This window comes from Brienomyrus brachyistius, chromosome 15 (genome assembly GCF_023856365.1).
Source record: "Brienomyrus brachyistius isolate T26 chromosome 15, BBRACH_0.4, whole genome shotgun sequence".
In the NCBI taxonomy this organism is placed as follows: Eukaryota; Metazoa; Chordata; class Actinopteri; order Osteoglossiformes; family Mormyridae; genus Brienomyrus; species Brienomyrus brachyistius.
This window is the reverse complement of record NC_064547.1, coordinates 2,782,387-2,800,890: the sequence shown is the minus strand read 5'-3', so window position 1 is coordinate 2,800,890 and position 18,504 is coordinate 2,782,387. Positions and strand designations below refer to the sequence as shown.

General features: G+C 45.6%; 1 protein-coding gene across 19 annotated transcripts in view; it reads left to right on the top strand.

Annotated features, from left to right (window-relative positions):
* LOC125708367 (discs large homolog 1-like protein) overlaps positions 1-18,504 on the top strand; it is a 124,221-nt gene that overhangs the window by 84,544 nt on the left and 21,173 nt on the right. For all 19 annotated transcript variants that reach the window (XM_048975824.1, XM_048975822.1, XM_048975821.1 and 16 more), the window contains 8 exons: positions 6,609-6,659; positions 8,964-9,088; positions 9,666-9,835; positions 11,122-11,258; positions 12,319-12,463; positions 14,997-15,123; positions 17,634-17,790; positions 18,383-18,485. In XM_048975824.1, the coding sequence (XP_048831781.1) occupies positions 6,609-6,659; positions 8,964-9,088; positions 9,666-9,835; positions 11,122-11,258; positions 12,319-12,463; positions 14,997-15,123; positions 17,634-17,790; positions 18,383-18,485 (1,015 nt within the window). The remainder of the gene's footprint in view (positions 1-6,608; positions 6,660-8,963; positions 9,089-9,665; positions 9,836-11,121; positions 11,259-12,318; positions 12,464-14,996; positions 15,124-17,633; positions 17,791-18,382; positions 18,486-18,504) is intronic.

Sequence of the window (18,504 nt, the reverse complement as noted above, 5' to 3'; positions counted from 1 at the left end):
TTGTCATTAAAGCGAAAGCTTAAAATGTCGCTGAATTTAATCCTGTATAAAGTGATGTTGATCCTGCCAACATTTGGACTCTGTGACATGTGGTATAACAGAAGCCTCACTTGCTGCTGCTGAAGTATCCTGTCTGGCTAACATGGAGGTCATGGACTAGAGCCTGTTCTTCATTGGGTGAAATGTTGAATGTGTGGATCCAGGCTTGTAGCTCTGGGTTGTGTCCCACGGAGCAGAATTTCTCGCTTAGCCGGATACCTTGTTGGATTTAAGGTAGCCTGGGCTAAATGGACTTTGTTCAATTACATTTAGCCCAGACTACCTTAAATCGGAAAAGTTATCAGGCTAAGCAAGAAACCCAGCTTTGTGGAACAGCCCCCAGATCATTAACCTTTATGCTGTCACTTCTTTAGCTGCCAGTCAGAGATGTGACTGGTTTTTGTCCCCAGTCACTGAAGACATTTGGAAAAAGACATGCTTGTTTGTATTGTACCAGGGACAGAGCACATGAAACTGGGTGTTTCCTACGCCTAATTAGGAAACGTAAATGGTCTCTAATCTGATCAACAAGTGACAGCTGGGGACCGCTTTGCTAAGGAAACTTCACATCTAGCATCACAGGTGCCATGGCAGCTTGTTGGTCAAATGCAAACTGCCGGTTCCAAGAGTCAAACATCAGCGTTCTGCTCCCACGATTATGGGTGCATTCATGCACCTGTACCAGACAGCCAGAGCTTATTTGTGTGTTTGGACTTGTGGCATTTTTGTCATTCTGTCTGTATACTTTTGCCTTGGAGAATAATTCATTTGTAGAATAGATTTGCATGTATGTCAGTGGTTACTGGTGAGAGCAGCAGGTCAGCAGGGCCACACTGATACTGCTGAGCGCAAGTAGAATGTGTCTTCTTGTCGCTCTTCAGATCATCCGTTTGCATCTAAAACAGCCTGTTACCTCTTTGAATGTCGTGCTACCTGGTCTGCTGCCTGTAACTAACCAAATTTTAGGTTTTGTTGTTGGAATCCTGAATACTGCTTTTTCTCTGCACAATCCCTGCAATCCACAATGTAAGCTTTACAAGATCAACAACAACAACAACAAATTTATTTTTATATAGCGCATTATCACAACATTACATTGTCTCAAAGCGCTTTACAGTATCCTCACCCAAAGCCCCCAGTGAGTAAGCCATAGGCGACAGTGGCAAGGAAAAACTCCCTAGAAGGAAGAAACCTTGAGAGGGACCAGAACCATCACTTTTTTTTCCCTAAATGATTCTTTGATTTGCAAGTGTTTTCAGGCCGAATTCATGAAGTCACGGGAGTCTTGAACTGCTCCGACCTGGGGTTTAGCGATCCCTTTTTGCATGCAGGTTACTACTCAGCTCCCTATTCTGTTGTTAGTGTTAGAAGGTGTCTTAATTGATTAAAGAAGGTCTGTTGTGTAGGTCGTGTCCATGCCTTAGTCTGTGGTTTTGAACAGCTGTCCAGTGTGGGTTTAAAGTATAACACAGAAACATTGCTGTCAGTATAAAGTGTATTTCTAGGGAGTTAATTCATTGTTACAGGATGACAGACAGACTACCCGTGATCTTGTACTGCATGTTTTTACTGTTTTTTAAATTGTTTAATTGTATTGACTTTTATGTTTAGTATTTCATATTCCTGTTTTTCACATTCCTGTACATGATAAAGTACATATTCATATTTTTACTTAAACTTATTTAATCTGGAAATCGACTATTAGTTTTAGTAGCTGGCAAGTACAAACCAAGAGTGAATTTAAGCCAGAAACCTTCTGTAAAATTTTTAAACTTAAGGAATATAATTTGGAGCGGGAGTCATTCTTGTTTTGCGGCTGTGTTTTCAAAATCAGTACTTCACACATTGTAAAGTTGCGTTGCATCTCAGATCATCTGAGTGGTAGCCAAGGTTAGGGGTGTGCGATCGGATGATGTTAGATCGTGAACGGTTGGAATATGTCCACAAACTGCCTTCACGGTGAGATCATTAGTATCATTCTGTCAGTTGCTGTTCTACGGCTCATGCACGTATCTAAAGTTGTTTTGTCAACGCTTCAGCACACCAATAAACCGGTGATAGCAAACCGTAGCTGGTGCTTTGGATTTCTTCCTCTCTTCCTTTCTCGCCCGCGTCCCAACATGCAGTGCGCAACATGCAGCATGGACGACATGGAGGAGTTGGTCCCTGAATGTGTTCCAATACATTTATCTTTTAGTTTTATTACCTTATAGGGCTATATTTTAAAAATAGGGGAGTTCGCTTGGTTATACTGTTAAATAAACTTGCAAAATAGTCTTAAAAAGATGGAAAAGAATTGTGATAAGACTGTGGATGCTGATCCTGTCAGAAAAACATCATGATATAATATTTTTGCCATATCGTACACCTGTGGGCAAAATCCTTTCACTCGACGCACGTAGCTGACCATTTAGTAGTAAGCAGCACACTGCAGGCCATCATCGTCTCCATGAACAGGGCACGCACACTGTGGCTTGCTGCCATCCCCACACGGGTGCGCCCAGCCTGAGGCACTACGGTAAGTCTGGCACCGTCTCTGCTGCCCGCGGGTGCAGTCCATTGACCCGTTAGAAACCGACATTCCAGGAGCTTTTCAGGTGAGACTTCAGAAAGTCTTCAGGAATTAGCCGCGCAGGGCGAGGCGGTGGCGTGAGGAGTTGGGCTTAGCGAGGGTGGCTACTTTGCGATTTCTCTTCTGTGCGGTATCCTTCTGGAGCCTCTCACCTCAGCCGTACAGCGGAGGCACGTTCCTTGTGTCCCTTCAGTTGTAGACAGGCTAATAATTCAGCACCGGTTTGCATGTGTAAATATTAATGATTTAAGCTGCAATTTACGGTTCTCTAATTTACCTGCCTTTGAATGGCGATGGTGGCTGTTAATCAAACACATGCGCTCATAAACACTGTGAAAATTGAAGGCTGTGGTGGATTTTCTCTGTTTTTTTTCTTTCCTCGACCTCAGGTCCATGGTATGGTGTAATTGTTGTGGGTTTGAAGTGCTCCTGGTGAGCCTGATGGTGCAGTGTTCCGGTCGACAGGGCCACGGAGCCCCCAGCACCACAGCTGAAATGTCTTTCTTCCTTGCCAGTGCCTGAAACCACCTCGTTCATTTCATTGACAGAAACCTAATAGGATTATGCTGAAAGGATTTTTTTTTTTTTAATTCAATTTAACCGGAAAGGTCTAAGCAATTAAATTCTGGGCAGCCAAATGAAAGAGAGAGTCTTTGATGTGGACTCAGGAAGCTCTCCAGATACGTTTTTGCGCTTCAAATGTAGCGTATATACATGTGAGTTGTCTTTGTGGGGGAGCCGTGTGCCATTTCAGCCGTGAATCAGCACTCATTTGCCTACGATTAAGTTGTTGTTATTGCAGTTAAGTGACACATATCGCTAAAAAGCTAAATGACCACCTGAAATCTCTCTTCACTACATGTGACGGCCGGTGATGCATGGAGAGGGAGAGAGACGCAGAGGGAGACGCCGGCGAGCCTGGCAGCAGTGACAGCCACCCGTAATCACTTCGGAGCATAGTGGCTAATTTGTGGTCATTGATGATACAGGAAATTCCAGTTAGGCCGCTGAACAGGCTTCCATTCCTACATGGAAGCGAAGGCATGTAAGGTGCACTTTTCCTGGAGTGCCTCCGTCGCCGCCCTGCTGGTCAGCCTTGTGTATGTTCCTGCTTCCCTGCCGTATGTCCCACACATTTCACGGCGGCCTTGCAGTGAGCCCTTTTCACCCGGCTCCTTCCGTTCTTTGGTTTTAGTCCCCTTTGCCTCATCAGTAAGTCATTGGGGCTGTTTTTTTATTTTTGGGAAAGAGGAGAAGGTATGACTTTGTGAATCGTATTTTCATATATTCATATGAAGAGATTTCCCATTTTTAATAAGAGGGCTGTAATTCTGAAATTCTGGTGGGACTGTGGTGTCATCTCCAGGGTCATGGTTGTGATTCCACCCCCTGGTTCTGTGTGCGGCGTCTGCATGTTCTCCTATGTTTACTTGGAAGTGCTGGTTTTCTACTGTACTGTCCAGGATAATTGGCATCTCTGTTGTGCTGTATGTGTGCGTCTGAATGTATCTCAGTTTGTCTGTGTGTGTGTGTGTGTGTTTGCGTGTGTGTGTGTATCTAAGTGTGTCTATCTGTGTGTGTGTCTGTGTGTGTTTGTGTCTGTGTGTGTACCAACAGTATGATAAATACCCGTATTTTTGACAGACACAGACAAGGGATAACTAGAAATTTTTTCTAGAAATCTATGACTACAATCAAAAAGATAAAAATAAAAAAACTCATACAGTGGTACCTTGGAACACAAACTTAATTCGTTCCAGAAGGCTGGTTGAGTTGCGATTTGGTTGAGGTTGAAGTCAAATTTCCCCTTAAGAAATAATGTAAATGAATTTAATCCATTCCAGACACCCACATGATTGTCTATTTAAACTTATCTACCTACCTAACTAATGAAGAAAACCATTAACTATTAATATAAAACTAATACTCACATGAAAAAGCACAAATACAAAAGCAGTAAACATGACATAAATGACAATCCCATACTCCGAAGCAAGAGCGGACACAGCAGTAACTTCCTTTTTAAGTTCTAGTTACTCTCACTACTTTCCTCTTTGGTTTGCTGCAGTCACTGCTAACTTTCTTAGAGGCCATGATTACTGTGTCACTAAATGTACTGTAGACGAAGCACAAAAAAATTCACACCGAACACAGGAACGCAGCTTTCTCACGTCGAACTCGGTCGAGAGGCACCGCGAGACTGATCAGCATCCCTGTAGGTCCGTCTGCCTTTGTTTCAGCCCATCAGAGACGTGTCTGGATCCGTACAAGTTTTAGCAGGTCTGTTCGGTTTTGTCGTGCTCTGAGTTTTCAGTCGAGTTTTATTTTTTTTTGTTTTGCAGTTTTGCGATTTTTCTCGACCAATCCATTCGAGGTCCAAATTGGTAGAGTTGAACGCGTCTCGACCCAATAAAAATTTTTTTTAGCCGGAACAGTCAAGTTCCAAGATTTCGGTCGAGGTACAAGTCGAGAAAAATTCAGCAGACCCATTCCATGTCCGAGTTCGTCAAGTTAAGAGGCGTTTGAGTTCCAAGGTTCTACTGTATTTTGCTTGGTTACTTATGGTTATGGTGAGGGCTGGGTGGGGGTTAAGGTTGTCATAGTCAGCATTAGCATTTTTCCCATAGAACTGAATGAGCGATCCCTACAAAGACATGGCTACAGGTCTGCGTGTGTGCGTGCTCCCCCTGCAGTGCACTGGCGTGCTTTCCAGGTGTCCCTTGCAGTGTGCCTCTGGGATGGGCTCCAGGCTCACCTGCCCTCCTGTCCTGGATAAGTGGTTAGAAGAAGGGGAGACAGATAAACAGCTATATAAATGCAATTATTTCTTGGGCGTTTAGAATAGCAGCAGGATCCAGCCGTGTGCTCAGGTTGAAATGCATAGCCTGGTCCTCTGCTGGCCGAGCCTCCTGATTGGCCACCCTTTGTTTGTTACTCCCTATGGGGAGCAAGAAGGAGCTCTGGGCTTTAAGTGCCACCGTGTCTAGCGCTGCCACCGCTGAAGGATGGTGGGGACAGGACCTGGGACTGGGGCAGGGACGGGGGATAGGGGGGGGGGCTCATGAAAACCAGGCCGCCGTAGCAGCTCTGTGGGCATGACTGGTAATGCAGCTGCTGGGCTGATTTCAAGCCATTATAGCACAGTGGCCTGAACAGCCAGGGACTTGACCCTGTTCTTGTCCTATTTGAAACCATTGAGGTTAATCCCTGCTGGCCCCGTTCCAGTCCAGGTCTGACAAGACCCACTTTCCTGCATCCCACACTCCGGTACTTAGTGTGAGCCTCTGGAGCGCGCCATCGCGCTAAAGCAGCACGCAGTCACATTCAGCCGCCTCAGTCCCCTCAATGGAGACGTTGCCGCCGCGCCTGATTGGATGCTTACAGCCTGTCCACCGTTCGCGCTGCATGAGCGTAACCAGGACGTGCAGATCTGGCCGACTCCTCGCAGTGTGCTGGGAAAGCGCCTTCCGTGGCCAACGCGATGGTTCAAGGGTGGACCGCAGGTCTGGCTCCCAGGCGGAGCTCATGATGTATACCCTTGAGCGAGGTACTTAACCTGAATTCCTTCTGTAAGGACATCCAGCTTTGTCATTGGGTGAAAACAAACAAATAAATGATAGATCTCTGGGTCTCTCCGGACAGCAGTGCCTGTTGTGCAGAAATAAAACAGTAATAGTCACCATGTCTCATTCAGCAGGTGCAAAGGCAGGGTGTAAGAGGCTCAGTGTGGTGTGTCGTCCGCGACGAGGGAGCAGGCTGAGTTACCCCTGCTTACCTCTGCGTCCTTCATCTTGTTTGTAGCTAAAGCTTGTTAATAATGATGGTGTCTCTGTAGCATCTTACCAAAGGAGGCTTGGAGGATCTGAATGGATGTCCGAGCCGCAGTGCAGTCGGCGTGTCCCGTTCTCCCGCAGCCATGCGTGAGGGCGTCGTCAGCGGCGTCCGGAGCCACATCGAGATGCATCTGTCGCTCATGCATCGTCTCTTGTTTTCCCAGGTTAACGGGACCGAAGCGGACTTTGAATATGAAGAGATCACGCTTGAGCGGGTAGGAGAACAGGTGCCGTAACTCTCTGGTGCATATTGAAAAAAACAAAGTCGATGGTGGTGAAGGAATTCAAATCCCAATGGATATTGAAGCAATAATCTCTGATTGTTTGAATGGATCTACAAATGTATCCTTTAGTTATTTTTGAAGCTGCAATGAAATTCACCATCTTTATTTGTTGATTTAGATGACTGTGAGTCAAAGGTGTACATTAGAGAATACGCTAACTGTAACATCTGTTGCCAACTGTTAAAAGCGTTATCGTCAGTTACACAATCTAGATTGCTGCCCTCTCAGTTAGTGCTTTTTGTTGTTAAACCACATTTCGAACTTTTTTGTGCATACTTTATAATTGCATGCTCACACATATTTTTATAGGACATAGACACATCAGTACAATCAAGTGCTCGCAGATTTGTTAGTTGCATTTTGTCTTAAACATGAAACACTTGTTTCTGATTGGTCCAGGTACCATGTAATGCAGTTTATGTCTGCATGTATAATATGTGTTCTCTTTGGCAGACAGTTTAATACATCAGAGGAAAGTTGCTTGTATTCAAAGGACAACTTGCAACATCCGCCAGTGTTAATGGGCTCAGCAATGGAATAAGTTAGGGGCGCGAGGAATGTAGTAAAAACAAATCGGTCCCAAGCATTAAACACACATTACCCTGAAGAAAGACAAAACCATTTACATCAAATGTGAGCCCCCCCTCAATTTCAGTCTTCAGCTAATGCAGCAACTCTGCAATGTGCCTAATTAAAAAATGAATTTTAAGGGGTGGCTTTAAAGCTGGCTTTATCCGCCAAATAAAACTGGAGGGGTTTAGTAAGCCTTTAGCAGCGAAGCTACCTTTTGATTTTGCTCCTGGGGTTTCACTTACACACAAATGTTCTGAGCGCAGAAAGAAAAATGATTGGTTCGGAGAGATCAGATTTCTGAGAGATCAGAACCAGTCAGATTTTAGAGGAGGTGGGTCCAAGAAATTAGAGGAGGCGGGACCTTTCAATCAGGTGTCTTGGTCCCACCTCCGCTAGTTGCTTGGATCCATCTCCTGAACAATCTGATTGGCTGTCTCTCTGAACCAATCATTTTCCTTTCTGCACTCAACATTTTCATGTGAGTGAAACTCCTGATTGATTTTACTGCACTGCCACGCCTTCCCATTCATTTTCCCACACTGGCTGAGGTTCTGTTGATAGCACCCGTATGCATGACGTTGCCCGCATCATCGCTGGTGAAATATGCAAACATAAGTGGATTTGGTTTGACTTGTGTGATACGCCGGTCTGAGACAGCGACGCCTGTCCACGGCATTCGTCCCCTTAAAACTTCACTAGGGCGTGAGCAGAGTGGACCAGCTGCCGGTGTAGTTCTGCCGGAGCTCGTCTGTGTGAAAGTGCCCGCAGGCCGCCTCGCTCTTCTGCTCTGACCTTATTCGGCCACGTGCTCTCTAGTGCACATTATTAATAGCGTCTTGTCGTCTTAATTCCCCCCAATTTGCTGGTGTACTTTGTTTTTTTGTTGCAGTGCAAAGCGCTGCCCTTCTGTGCTACATATTATCCCTAAAAGGATCTAGGCTGATATATCTGACATGGCTGGTATCTTTTCGCCTTATCTGGACATACTTATGTGTGTCAGCCTCAATGTACAGCTGGGTCCTGTGTAATGTTAATAGTTATACATGTCTCTAACTATACCTGGATACCTGATCTGGATCTCATGCACATTGTATTTACTGTGGTTTCAGACATTGTTTTTTTTATGATTTTTTAACATTTAGGTAAAGTTAGCGTACACTTTTGTCCAAATCGACGTGCGAGCATTACAAGCGTACGTGCTGTCAAGAAGTCGACTAGGCGTAAGTTTGGCAAGTCAATCAATGCGCAGTTACCAGTGTAAGCAGTACTGGAGGAGGTGGTGCACATCTTGCAACAAGAACCTAATAAGACTAATATTCAATGAAAATAAAGTGTAACATTAGGAACATTCAGGGAACATATAGAGGGGCATCAGGCTAGTAGAGGTATTTCTGGATCAGATGGGTCTTGAGGTGTTTCTTGAAGATGGAGAGGGAGTCTGATGGCTGGACGTGATTCGGCAGCTCGTTCCGTCACCGGGAAACCTCAGAACGGAATCTTCCCCCCTTTTCTAAAGGGGCTGAACAGATTTTAGTCCAGATCGGAGATGCATTGATCTTCCTGTACTTGCCTTTGTGTTACCTGCAGGAATTTTTGCATTTGCTACACATTTGTATTTATGCGGCAGTTTGCTGAACAGGTGTTTTCCTTCTTCGTTAACAGGGCAATTCAGGCCTGGGCTTCAGTATCGCGGGGGGCACGGATAACCCCCACATCGGCGATGATCCAAGCATCTTCATCACCAAGATCATCCCTGGCGGTGCAGCTGCTCAGGATGGCCGTCTCCGGTGAGCGTCTGCTTTGTGTGGGGCTCAGTCACTCCGTGTCGACTTTAGCTGAACCTGGGCATGAATCCAAAGCTGCTGTAATGCCGGCAGTGTGTGTGCAGTGAGATGAACGGTAACAGTGGTGCAGAGTCAGTTGCAGCTTTAAGAGAAGAGATTCCTAAGACCAACTGTAGTGGATGAAATGCTACAATTTCCCGACACATCCTTCTTGTGCAGGAGGCCGATATTCATCCTGGTCTCCCATCTATTTCCCATTTATAATCTTCGCTCTTGGTTCTTTGTTTCTTTCCTTCACCGGCTGCATTCTCACAAACTCTGCAACACTTAACGTAATGAATAAAGTCACTGACCTGCTGCTTTCTGACCCAAATTCCTCCAGCGTGCCTGCTGTGGTACCTTGGAGAAGGATTCTTAACCCTTAAGTGTAACTATTGTCCATTTGTCAGTTTGGATAAGACGTGTTGCCTCGTTTGCTCAGTGTGCTCATTGATGTTCAGTGTTGATGTTCAGTGTTGATGTTCAGTGTTGATGTTCAGTGTTGATTCATACGATGTTCATGCGTTTCATGCTGCTGCAGAGTGAACGACTGCATCCTGAGAGTGAATGATGCAGACGTGCGGGACGTCACTCACAGCAAAGCGGTGGAGGCCCTGAAGGAAGCCGGCTGCATCGTCAGGCTTTACATTCGCAGGAGGAAACCGGTCACCGAGAAAATAGTGGAGATAAAGCTGGTTAAAGGCCCTAAAGGTAGGACTTCCTGCCTTCACAGCCCGGAGAGGAGGCCCTGCCAATCACAGCGCGGCTGCTGCTGGTACTGTAGATGTACCGGGCCATCCTGCAGATCTTTCCGTTCAACACGGTTGTCATATACAGGACTATCTTGGCTTCAGCTAAAGCCAAACCGAGGCTGCCTTCGCGTTGTCTAACGGTCTCGTCTGCAGGGGTCAGCTGGCAGGGGCTCAGCCTATGGAAGCCACTGTGTCTATGTGATCTATGTTGCCTAATTATCATATTTACATGGATGCCAATTTCCGTTATAGCCAGATCACTGTCATTTTCTTTGTTGGTTTGAAAAATGAACAGTTAGATGATCCAATTTAAGCAATAATTAATAATTTGAATAACATTTTCCTATTTCTGAATAATTTAAAACTGCTTTAATTTTGCAGACCTTTCATGTGCAATCTGAGGATGAAAAAATTGGCAGTAGCAAACATGCTCTTATGTGAAGTTTATCTTGGGATTTGATTACAAAGCGACTTTTAAGGCTTTTGGGAAAATATAAAATGTACCACTAGACAATTTGTAACCAGTTGCATATATATAAAAAAAACAAATAAACAAACTTTTTAGAAGGTTTTTATGACGACCAGCTGGAAAGATGTGGAGTCCTGTACCTTTTGTTTCATGCATTTTAAATATATTCATTTTTCTTTATTAGTATTGCAAGTGTAATTTTTTTCTCATGCCTAGGAAAATGTAATCAATTCATGAAAACTCATTAAAAAATTATATGCATGAATTGTCTTACTATAAAAACAGAAATCAGTTATTAGGTCAGAGGACGTAAACACAGATGTTTTGTGTGTGTGTGTGTGTGTGTGTAATCTAGACATGGTTAAATTCTGTTGTTCTCCCAGTAATGTACTGCAGTTACATAGCTGTAAAGAGTGATGTGATCCTGCAGCGGTGGGGGGGGGGGGGCTTGGCGGATGGCCATAAAGCAGAGAAGTGACAGTCTTTTTCACCCCACCAGTGTCTCGAGGTCTGCGCAAAACAGCCTGTCTGTCGTGTTTGTTTCCCTTCCCAGCAGAAGGAAACGGTGATCTCATGTGTCCCAAGGCTTTCCAGCAAACCAGTGCCTTGGGGAGGGGGCTCACTTTTCCAGTCAGATTCATGCCTGTTCAATCTCTCCTGGGGAGGGAAGGTGTTCATGAGTTGGGCATCATACAAAAACATGGTTAACGCAGTTGGAGCACATCTGATGCCTGTGCTGCCCCCTCTCCCCCCCTCCGTCCTCTGTCCCCCCCCAGGCCTTGGATTCAGCATAGCGGGTGGTGTAGGGAATCAGCACATTCCTGGAGACAACAGCATCTATGTCACTAAAATCATCGAAGGCGGCGCCGCGCACAAGGACGGCAGGCTGCAGATAGGGGACAAGCTGCTGGCTGTGAGTAACACTTAGCCGTTAGTGTCCTCCTCACTGGCATCATGGCATCAGTGCACCCTGACTCCATACTGCCACCAGAGCCTCAGTGTTGCCCATCATGCAGTGAGCAGCTGCACGTTAAGATCTCGCAAGCAGGGGCATTATGAGGCTTATTTCCTTAAAAAGAATGAATTCTGCAAAAAGGCTTAGTGTTTTTTTTCCAGAATATTTCAGATCAATGATTGGAAGAATGGTGTTATGTGTGGAGCTAAACATCTGTACATTTGCAGTATACAATATTTTATTATATGAATTAAGGTGAACACCTCTTTGGGCTATGTGTATATTTCTCTGTATACCTGTCTGTGTAGGTGAACAGGTCTTTGGTTTATATGTCTTTCTGTGTATGGCTGTCTGTGTAGGTGAACAGGTCTTTAGTTTATATGTCTTTCTGTGTATGCCTGTCTGTGTAAGTGAACAGGTCTTTGGTTTATATGTCTTTCTGTGTATGGCTGTCTGTGTAGGTGAACAGGTCTTTGGTGTATATGTCTTTCTGTGTATGCCTGTCTGTGTAAGTGAACAGGTCTTTGGTTTATATGTCTTTCTGTGTATGCCTGTCTGTGTAAGTGAACAGGTCTTTGGTTTATATGTCTTTCTGTGTATGCCTGTCTGTGTAGGTGAACAGGTCTTTGGTTTATGTCTTTCTGTGTATGCCTGTCTGTGTAAGTGAACAGGTCTTTGGTGTATATGTCTTTCTGTGTATGCCTGTCTGTGTAAGTGAACAGGTCTTTGGTTTATATGTCTTTCTGTGTATGCCTGTCTGTGTAGGTGAACAGGTCTTTGGTTTATATGTCTTTCTGTGTATGCCTGTCTGTGTAGGTGAACAGGTCTTTGGTTTATGTCTTTCTGTGTATGCCTGTCTGTGTAAGTGAACAGGTCTTTGGTGTATATGTCTTTCTGTGTATGCCTGTCTGTGTAAGTGAACAGGTCTTTGGTTTATATGTCTTTCTGTGTATGCCTGTCTGTGTAGGTGAACAGGTCTTTGGTTTATATGTCTTTCTGTGTATGCCTGTCTCTGTAGGTAAACAGCTCCTGCCTTGAGGAGGTGAGCCACGAGGAAGCTGTGGCCGCCTTGAAGAACACCCCCGATGTTGTGTACCTGAAGGTGGCAAAGCCCACCAGTGTCTTCATGAGCGACAGCTTCATCCCGCCTGACGTCACCAACTGTGAGTGCCCGCTTCTCCCAGGCCACTGCCAGCGCTCTACCCTCCTGGCTGTAGACATCGCCATTTTGGCCATCTGTCGCCACAGCACCCAATGGAGCCTCCTTCATCATTGTTCGGTTTTAGTTACCGCAGTGACTGTTGCATTATTTACACAGCTGAGGGATTTTAACACCCGTTTCATGCCAGCGAATGCGTTTGGTGCGGGTAACAGCTGACGGCAGTCCAGAATCAAACAAAACATCAACAAGCAGTTTGGGTTTGGAGGGTTTCTGGAGTGTGAGAGTAGAGGAGTGTTAGTGGATTTCATTATCTCAGCAGCGATCGCTGACTATGGTCAGCCATGCCAGCCGACCATATGACTTTAAATCTCTGCTTTTATTCTCCTTTTAATGCATTTTGAGTGATGGTAGTATCTGTATACATTCTGTCAGACACTTTACTAGCTTTTTTATTCATCATTAATTCCAGGGTGTCCTCTGCCTCATGCCCTGTACTTCCTGGAAAGGTTTCAGGATCTACCAGATAAGGGATTGCGGACAATGGATGGGATGAATAGGAGTGTTTTAAATGTCCCTTTTTCATAAGCTTATTGCTTGAGTTACATTGTACAGAAGTGGTGTTATAGTGTCTAGAGAGTGAGAACCTTTTGTAAACCACGCAGATCTTTCACGCTGGTGGATTGTACTTAGAGTGAACCTAAACAGAGATGTGCTGAAATGGCTTTGTGGACCGGCTGTAGTTTACTGAGTCGCCAGCATGGAGTCCTAACAGCATGTAGATGGGCCGCCGTATCGATCTTGCAGCTGTGATAGAGCTCTGGGATGAAAGGTCAGCGCCGCCGCATGTGATCTGAGCCGCAACGCTGCACTCGTGTGTTACCCGCTTCACGCTTTCACCAAATAAAAGGCACCCTCCGTGGAGGAGGGGGGGCCATCGGTAACGAACCTGGACCAGCGTGTCATCTGTGTTACGTTGTAGTCCGTGTGAACTACGCCAACCCCTGCATCCTCCATGGTGATTAGCGGCAGAGGATGAACAATGGGCTTTTTTTAAAAAAACAATGTGACACACTATCCAACAGCAAGCCTCTTTCGCTTTCTTTGTCAATGACCAAATTACGAAGTGAAATTAATTTCCGATCGGTTCAGAGAAGTGATTTTGTGCTTAGGCTGCAGACGTACAACATCCATCAGTCAGGCCATGAATTGCTTACAGTGTAGCATGAATCACTCAGAGGTATGGACAACCCCCCTCCTGCCTCCCCCAGTGGGGACAGAGTAAAATGACGTGTTTATAGGGCGATGAGGAGTTTCTGCAGCTGAGCCCCCTTCCAGCCTCCACGGGAAACCTTTCTGTGTTAAACGAATAACATTGGCTGAGGCTGCGCACTTTGCGGTGCTGTGTGTGATTGAGGGCAGCGACCTAAGCGGCACTACATGCTCCTCAAGTACACTGTACGTCCAACAATCAGAAGAGCGCCCCCACCAGGCGATACAGGGTCACTGTGCTGGCTCAGTTAGCAATGTCAATATTTATCGGTTATTTAACTCTTCTGGCATTCTGGAAGCTGGCTAAATGCTGGGTGTTGTCATGGATCCAGTATGAGGATGCTGACATCTGGGTCTCAAGGACAGGAAAATTCAATCATGAATGGGGTCACGTAGTTACCCCCCCCCCCTTCCTCCACCCAACTAGCTTGTCCACGTAGCAATAAAGCCAAGTAGGAAGGAGGCAATATGTGTAATGATGGTTGCACAGCGACTTACCGCTCTGCGCATGCGGTGGGAAGGTATGAAAGTCATTCCATTAAGTGTTTGCAGAGACACTCCCTCCCAGATTAAGGCTCACAGAACCAATTACGCGGCTGATCCTCTTGCATCGCCTTGTCCCAGCTGGAATAGCTTTGGATATGATGAGCTTGCTGGTGCCATTTGGCAGAAATGAGCTGTTATTAATGTCAAATGAGGAGACCGTTTGTTCTGTGGATCGATTACGGGGGAGTCAGGTGGGGCTGAGATTGCAGACGGGCTGGACTGTGTGGCCCAGGCGAAAAGGGGAAAGGGGTTGTTAGATTTGATGATAATAATAATAATAAATTTATTTAAAAAAACAAGTACTTTACGTGACATAAAAAAGAAAACACAATAAAAATACAACATAAGAAGGCACCAGAAACACTAAAAACAAACAAATGAATTGAAATAATACGAAAAGGACAATAATAAATATAATGCTAAGAATAAGCAATATTTAAAAGGTAGATTTGTGTAAAGAAGAGATGCAAGCCCACAAAAAGCAGAGACTGTATGCAATGTGTGCTTGTGTTTCAGGGTCCCTTTCAAACACAAGGCTGGAAATTAAATTTCATTATATTTGTGCCGGTGTCTCCAGTAAGGACAATATGGTGCTGTAATGTTCCTGTGGTGGGCACCCTGCTGACTCTTGTACGGTTAGCCTAGTCCAGGACATGTTAGATGTCAGTGCCGTGTGCAACATTAGCGGGCTGGTAAATATCGATCTGATCTCGTTTCAGCCTATTCCCAACACCTGGAGAACCACACCACCTCTCCCAGCTACCTGAGCCAGCCGCTGGTCTCCAGCTCGTCTGGCCGCTACTCGCCCGTCCCGAAGAGTGCGCTGGCCGACGAGGAGATCACCAGGTGAGCTGCTCTCCTCTGTGTGAGAGCCACAAGGTGGCACGAAGAGCGAAGCATGTTCACAAAGCTTCTGTGATTGTACACATGCATCAGCTGCAGACTGTTCACCCTAAAACTACACTGCCCAGGTATGCTGTTCAGGCAAGGAGATAAATGATAAATGATCTGCCCTACTTACCACGTATGGCAATCTGATAGCTCTGACAAATAAAATATATTTCAATGTCAGTATTTTAAGCCTGAAGTATCTCGTTACAGCCTACTTATGTCTGCCTTTAAACTCAGCAATCAAATAAGATGTCACTTTATTGATAACCGCTTCCCCTGCCCAGATAATCATTTTTCTCAGATTTTTCCCCAAAGTGTAATTTAATGCACCAGTGAATGAATGAAATGTCCACATTTCTGTCGCACCCCAATCTATGCCGTGATTAATGCGTAGCCCCTGGCAACTGAGTCAAACTTCAGTCGTTTTACTTCTGTCACAAAAACAGACTTTCCTAGCCGATGGTCTGTTAGATAATCCTGCCCGGACCAGCAAAGTATGACGGAAATATGGGGAGAAATCACGAGACAAATGGGCTTCCGAGCATCTGATGAGGATTTCTGTGGGCGGGGGGTGGGCTGGGGGGCAGTGTGCTTAGCATGCAGTGCGGGGGCCTCTGCCAGTGCTCTGCCTAATGTGCTGAAATGGACCTCTCTGCCCCCCCATCCGTTTTAATTCAGCCATGACATGGGGCTGCCTCTCCTGGCGAATGGCAGCTGTCAGGCCCACAAAATGGGATGCAATTAAAAACCTTCTTCAGCTGAACCTGAGTGGCCACAAAGCCACTCTGTGGATGAGGGGGCCTGGCTGTGTAAGGTGTCCTTGGCGTGCCTGGTTTCCCTGCTAGCTGCTCCGGTAGCTGCCTCCTGGAAGCTGGCCCTTGCCTTTTAGGGCATATTTAGTGGATTTGCGTTTAATTTTTTTTTCCTTCATAAGGCTGGCCCGTGAAAGCCACTATGATCAGCCTGAGCGTAAGCAGGCTGGTAAGCAGAGGACAGATGGCGGCAGCCTAGATAAAACGCGCTTTTTGAGGGGGGGGTGGGGACTGTAACCAGGCCCCGGTGGACACACATCCGTGACGACTTTCTCAGTCACAGCCGCCTCTAATGGATGGATTTCATCAGGGGCCTGGACCGTGCTGTCCGGCTTAAGATCATCCGGGTCAGTGCTGGCTTCTGGGAAGCCAGAACTGCACGCCATTTATTTAGTACATAGAAGAATGTCCTTTTAAATTTGTCACTGTACTGGTCATTCCAGTGCTGCTAAGACACCAGTGACCACTAGACTGGTTCATAATGTGAAAAGAATAAAAAAAACACTATGTCTCTAAGTGTAGAGTAAGGATTATTATTTAAAAGTGAGAATAGGAGAGAATATGCTTAAAATAAGCATATAAATCTCTTCGACATGAAGACGTGGTCTTTCCTGTTCACCAACTGTCTTGTATTACCCTTGTGTGCTTAATCTGAATAGCTTCAGGTGTACACTGTCGGTGCATAGTTACAGAAATAGCGTACAGTGCATATCATGCCCTTTGCGGTCGAACAAAGCACGGTGCTGCCCTCTGGGGACCAATCTGTGAATTGCTGCCCTTCTTGTCTCCATTCATTCGCCCTTGTAGTTTATTACCATGTTATAAAAAAATCATCCCTGGGTTTCTCTGACTTATCTCTGTACACCCTTGTGGTCCCGCAGTCCAACGTGACTCCAGAGTTCTCCGCAATAAACGCAGATGCTGCACCGTGAACATAAATTCTTATCAGCGATGTAAATATTTTGAAATATTTAATGTTCAGTGCTGCACGATATCTATCAGCAGCTGATGAGGCTTCGGTTGTAAACGTGACTTCAGTGAATCTGGAGCGTGTAATTTGCCCCTAGCGACAGAACTGAAGTGGCTTATTTACAGTGGGCTGTAAGTTGTATGTGTTAGTGAGAAGTGTGTGTGCTGTGTGACACGACAGACGCGACAGACATGGTGTCAAAAGCATGTCGTGCGAGAATAGGCCAGGAGGATGCATGGCTTAAAATGAATGTGAATGTGATCGACCATCACCAGCATCATCAATGCTATATTATTATTATTATTATTTATTAAAAATTTTGATTCATGTTTATAGCTTAAATGTATAAAAACAGTGCACACAAAATTTATTGATCTAATGTACTGACCTTCAAGTGCTGCCCCAAATTGGAGCAGTGATTTTGACTGTATTCACCATAATATGAGGACATTATTGAGAATTAGCTGTGATTCCAAAAACGTCCACTTGAGGGAGTAAGGTGACAATACTATAGAAACAGAGCGTATGTAACCAGATGTTTCAGTGAGTTTCCTCGTAGTTGAAAACGGGGCAGATGGATGAACTGGACATCAGTCGTAGATTTACTGTCGTTTTATACATCAGGAATGAAAGCGTTCTGTAGTCGCAGATTCTGAAGTGAACGTGCTGCTTTGGGTCTGCAGGGAGCCTAGGAAGGTGGTGCTGCTGCGAGGCTCCACCGGGCTGGGATTCAACATCGTGGGGGGCGAGGATGGAGAGGGCATCTTCATCTCCTTTATCCTGGCTGGGGGTCCGGCGGACCTGAGCGGGGAGCTGAGGAAAGGGGATCGCATCGTCTCTGTAAGAATCACAGCCGCCCGCGCTGCCCATTCAGAATAAGGCTCGTGCACACAAGTGTGACCTTAAGGCTATTGTTGGCCAAAAGTGCATTTTAATGCTTATCTGCATGTTCTGGTAGGTGCCTTGGTTATACCTGGCTTCCTCTGTTCTCCAGATAATAATTAAATGGGGATGTACCTAGTTTGTCTACTTTACTGTTGGTTCCGAGTAATTCAGAGTATATATCATAGTACAGAGAATCAGACTTAAAACTCCGAATGTCCAGGGTTGCCGACTCTCACGCATCTGATATGACTCTCAGGCTTTTAGACTCTCATGCTCGCGCAAGAAATCTGTATTATTCCATTATAAGCCTAACATTAGCTACATCAAAAGCGCTGGGGTAGTTTGCAAACCCTACAGACTATTTACAAGGTAATAAACCTGTTACATACGTTACATGTAAACGCATGTACATGTGTGCAGACTGGTCTCGAGATGAAAATCTCACTCCGGCCAGCTGACCGAAGTTGGTGACTCTGGAAATCACACACAGGATTGCCAGGAGTGTCAGATGCAGTGAAACATTGTCCCTCTATTCCACAACATGCAGGTGAACGGGGTGGACCTGCGGGGGGCCACTCACGAGCAGGCAGCGGCAGCACTGAAGAATGCTGGGCAGACCGTCACCATCGTGACGCAGTACCGACCCGAGGGTGAGTGGCGGCCGCCCTG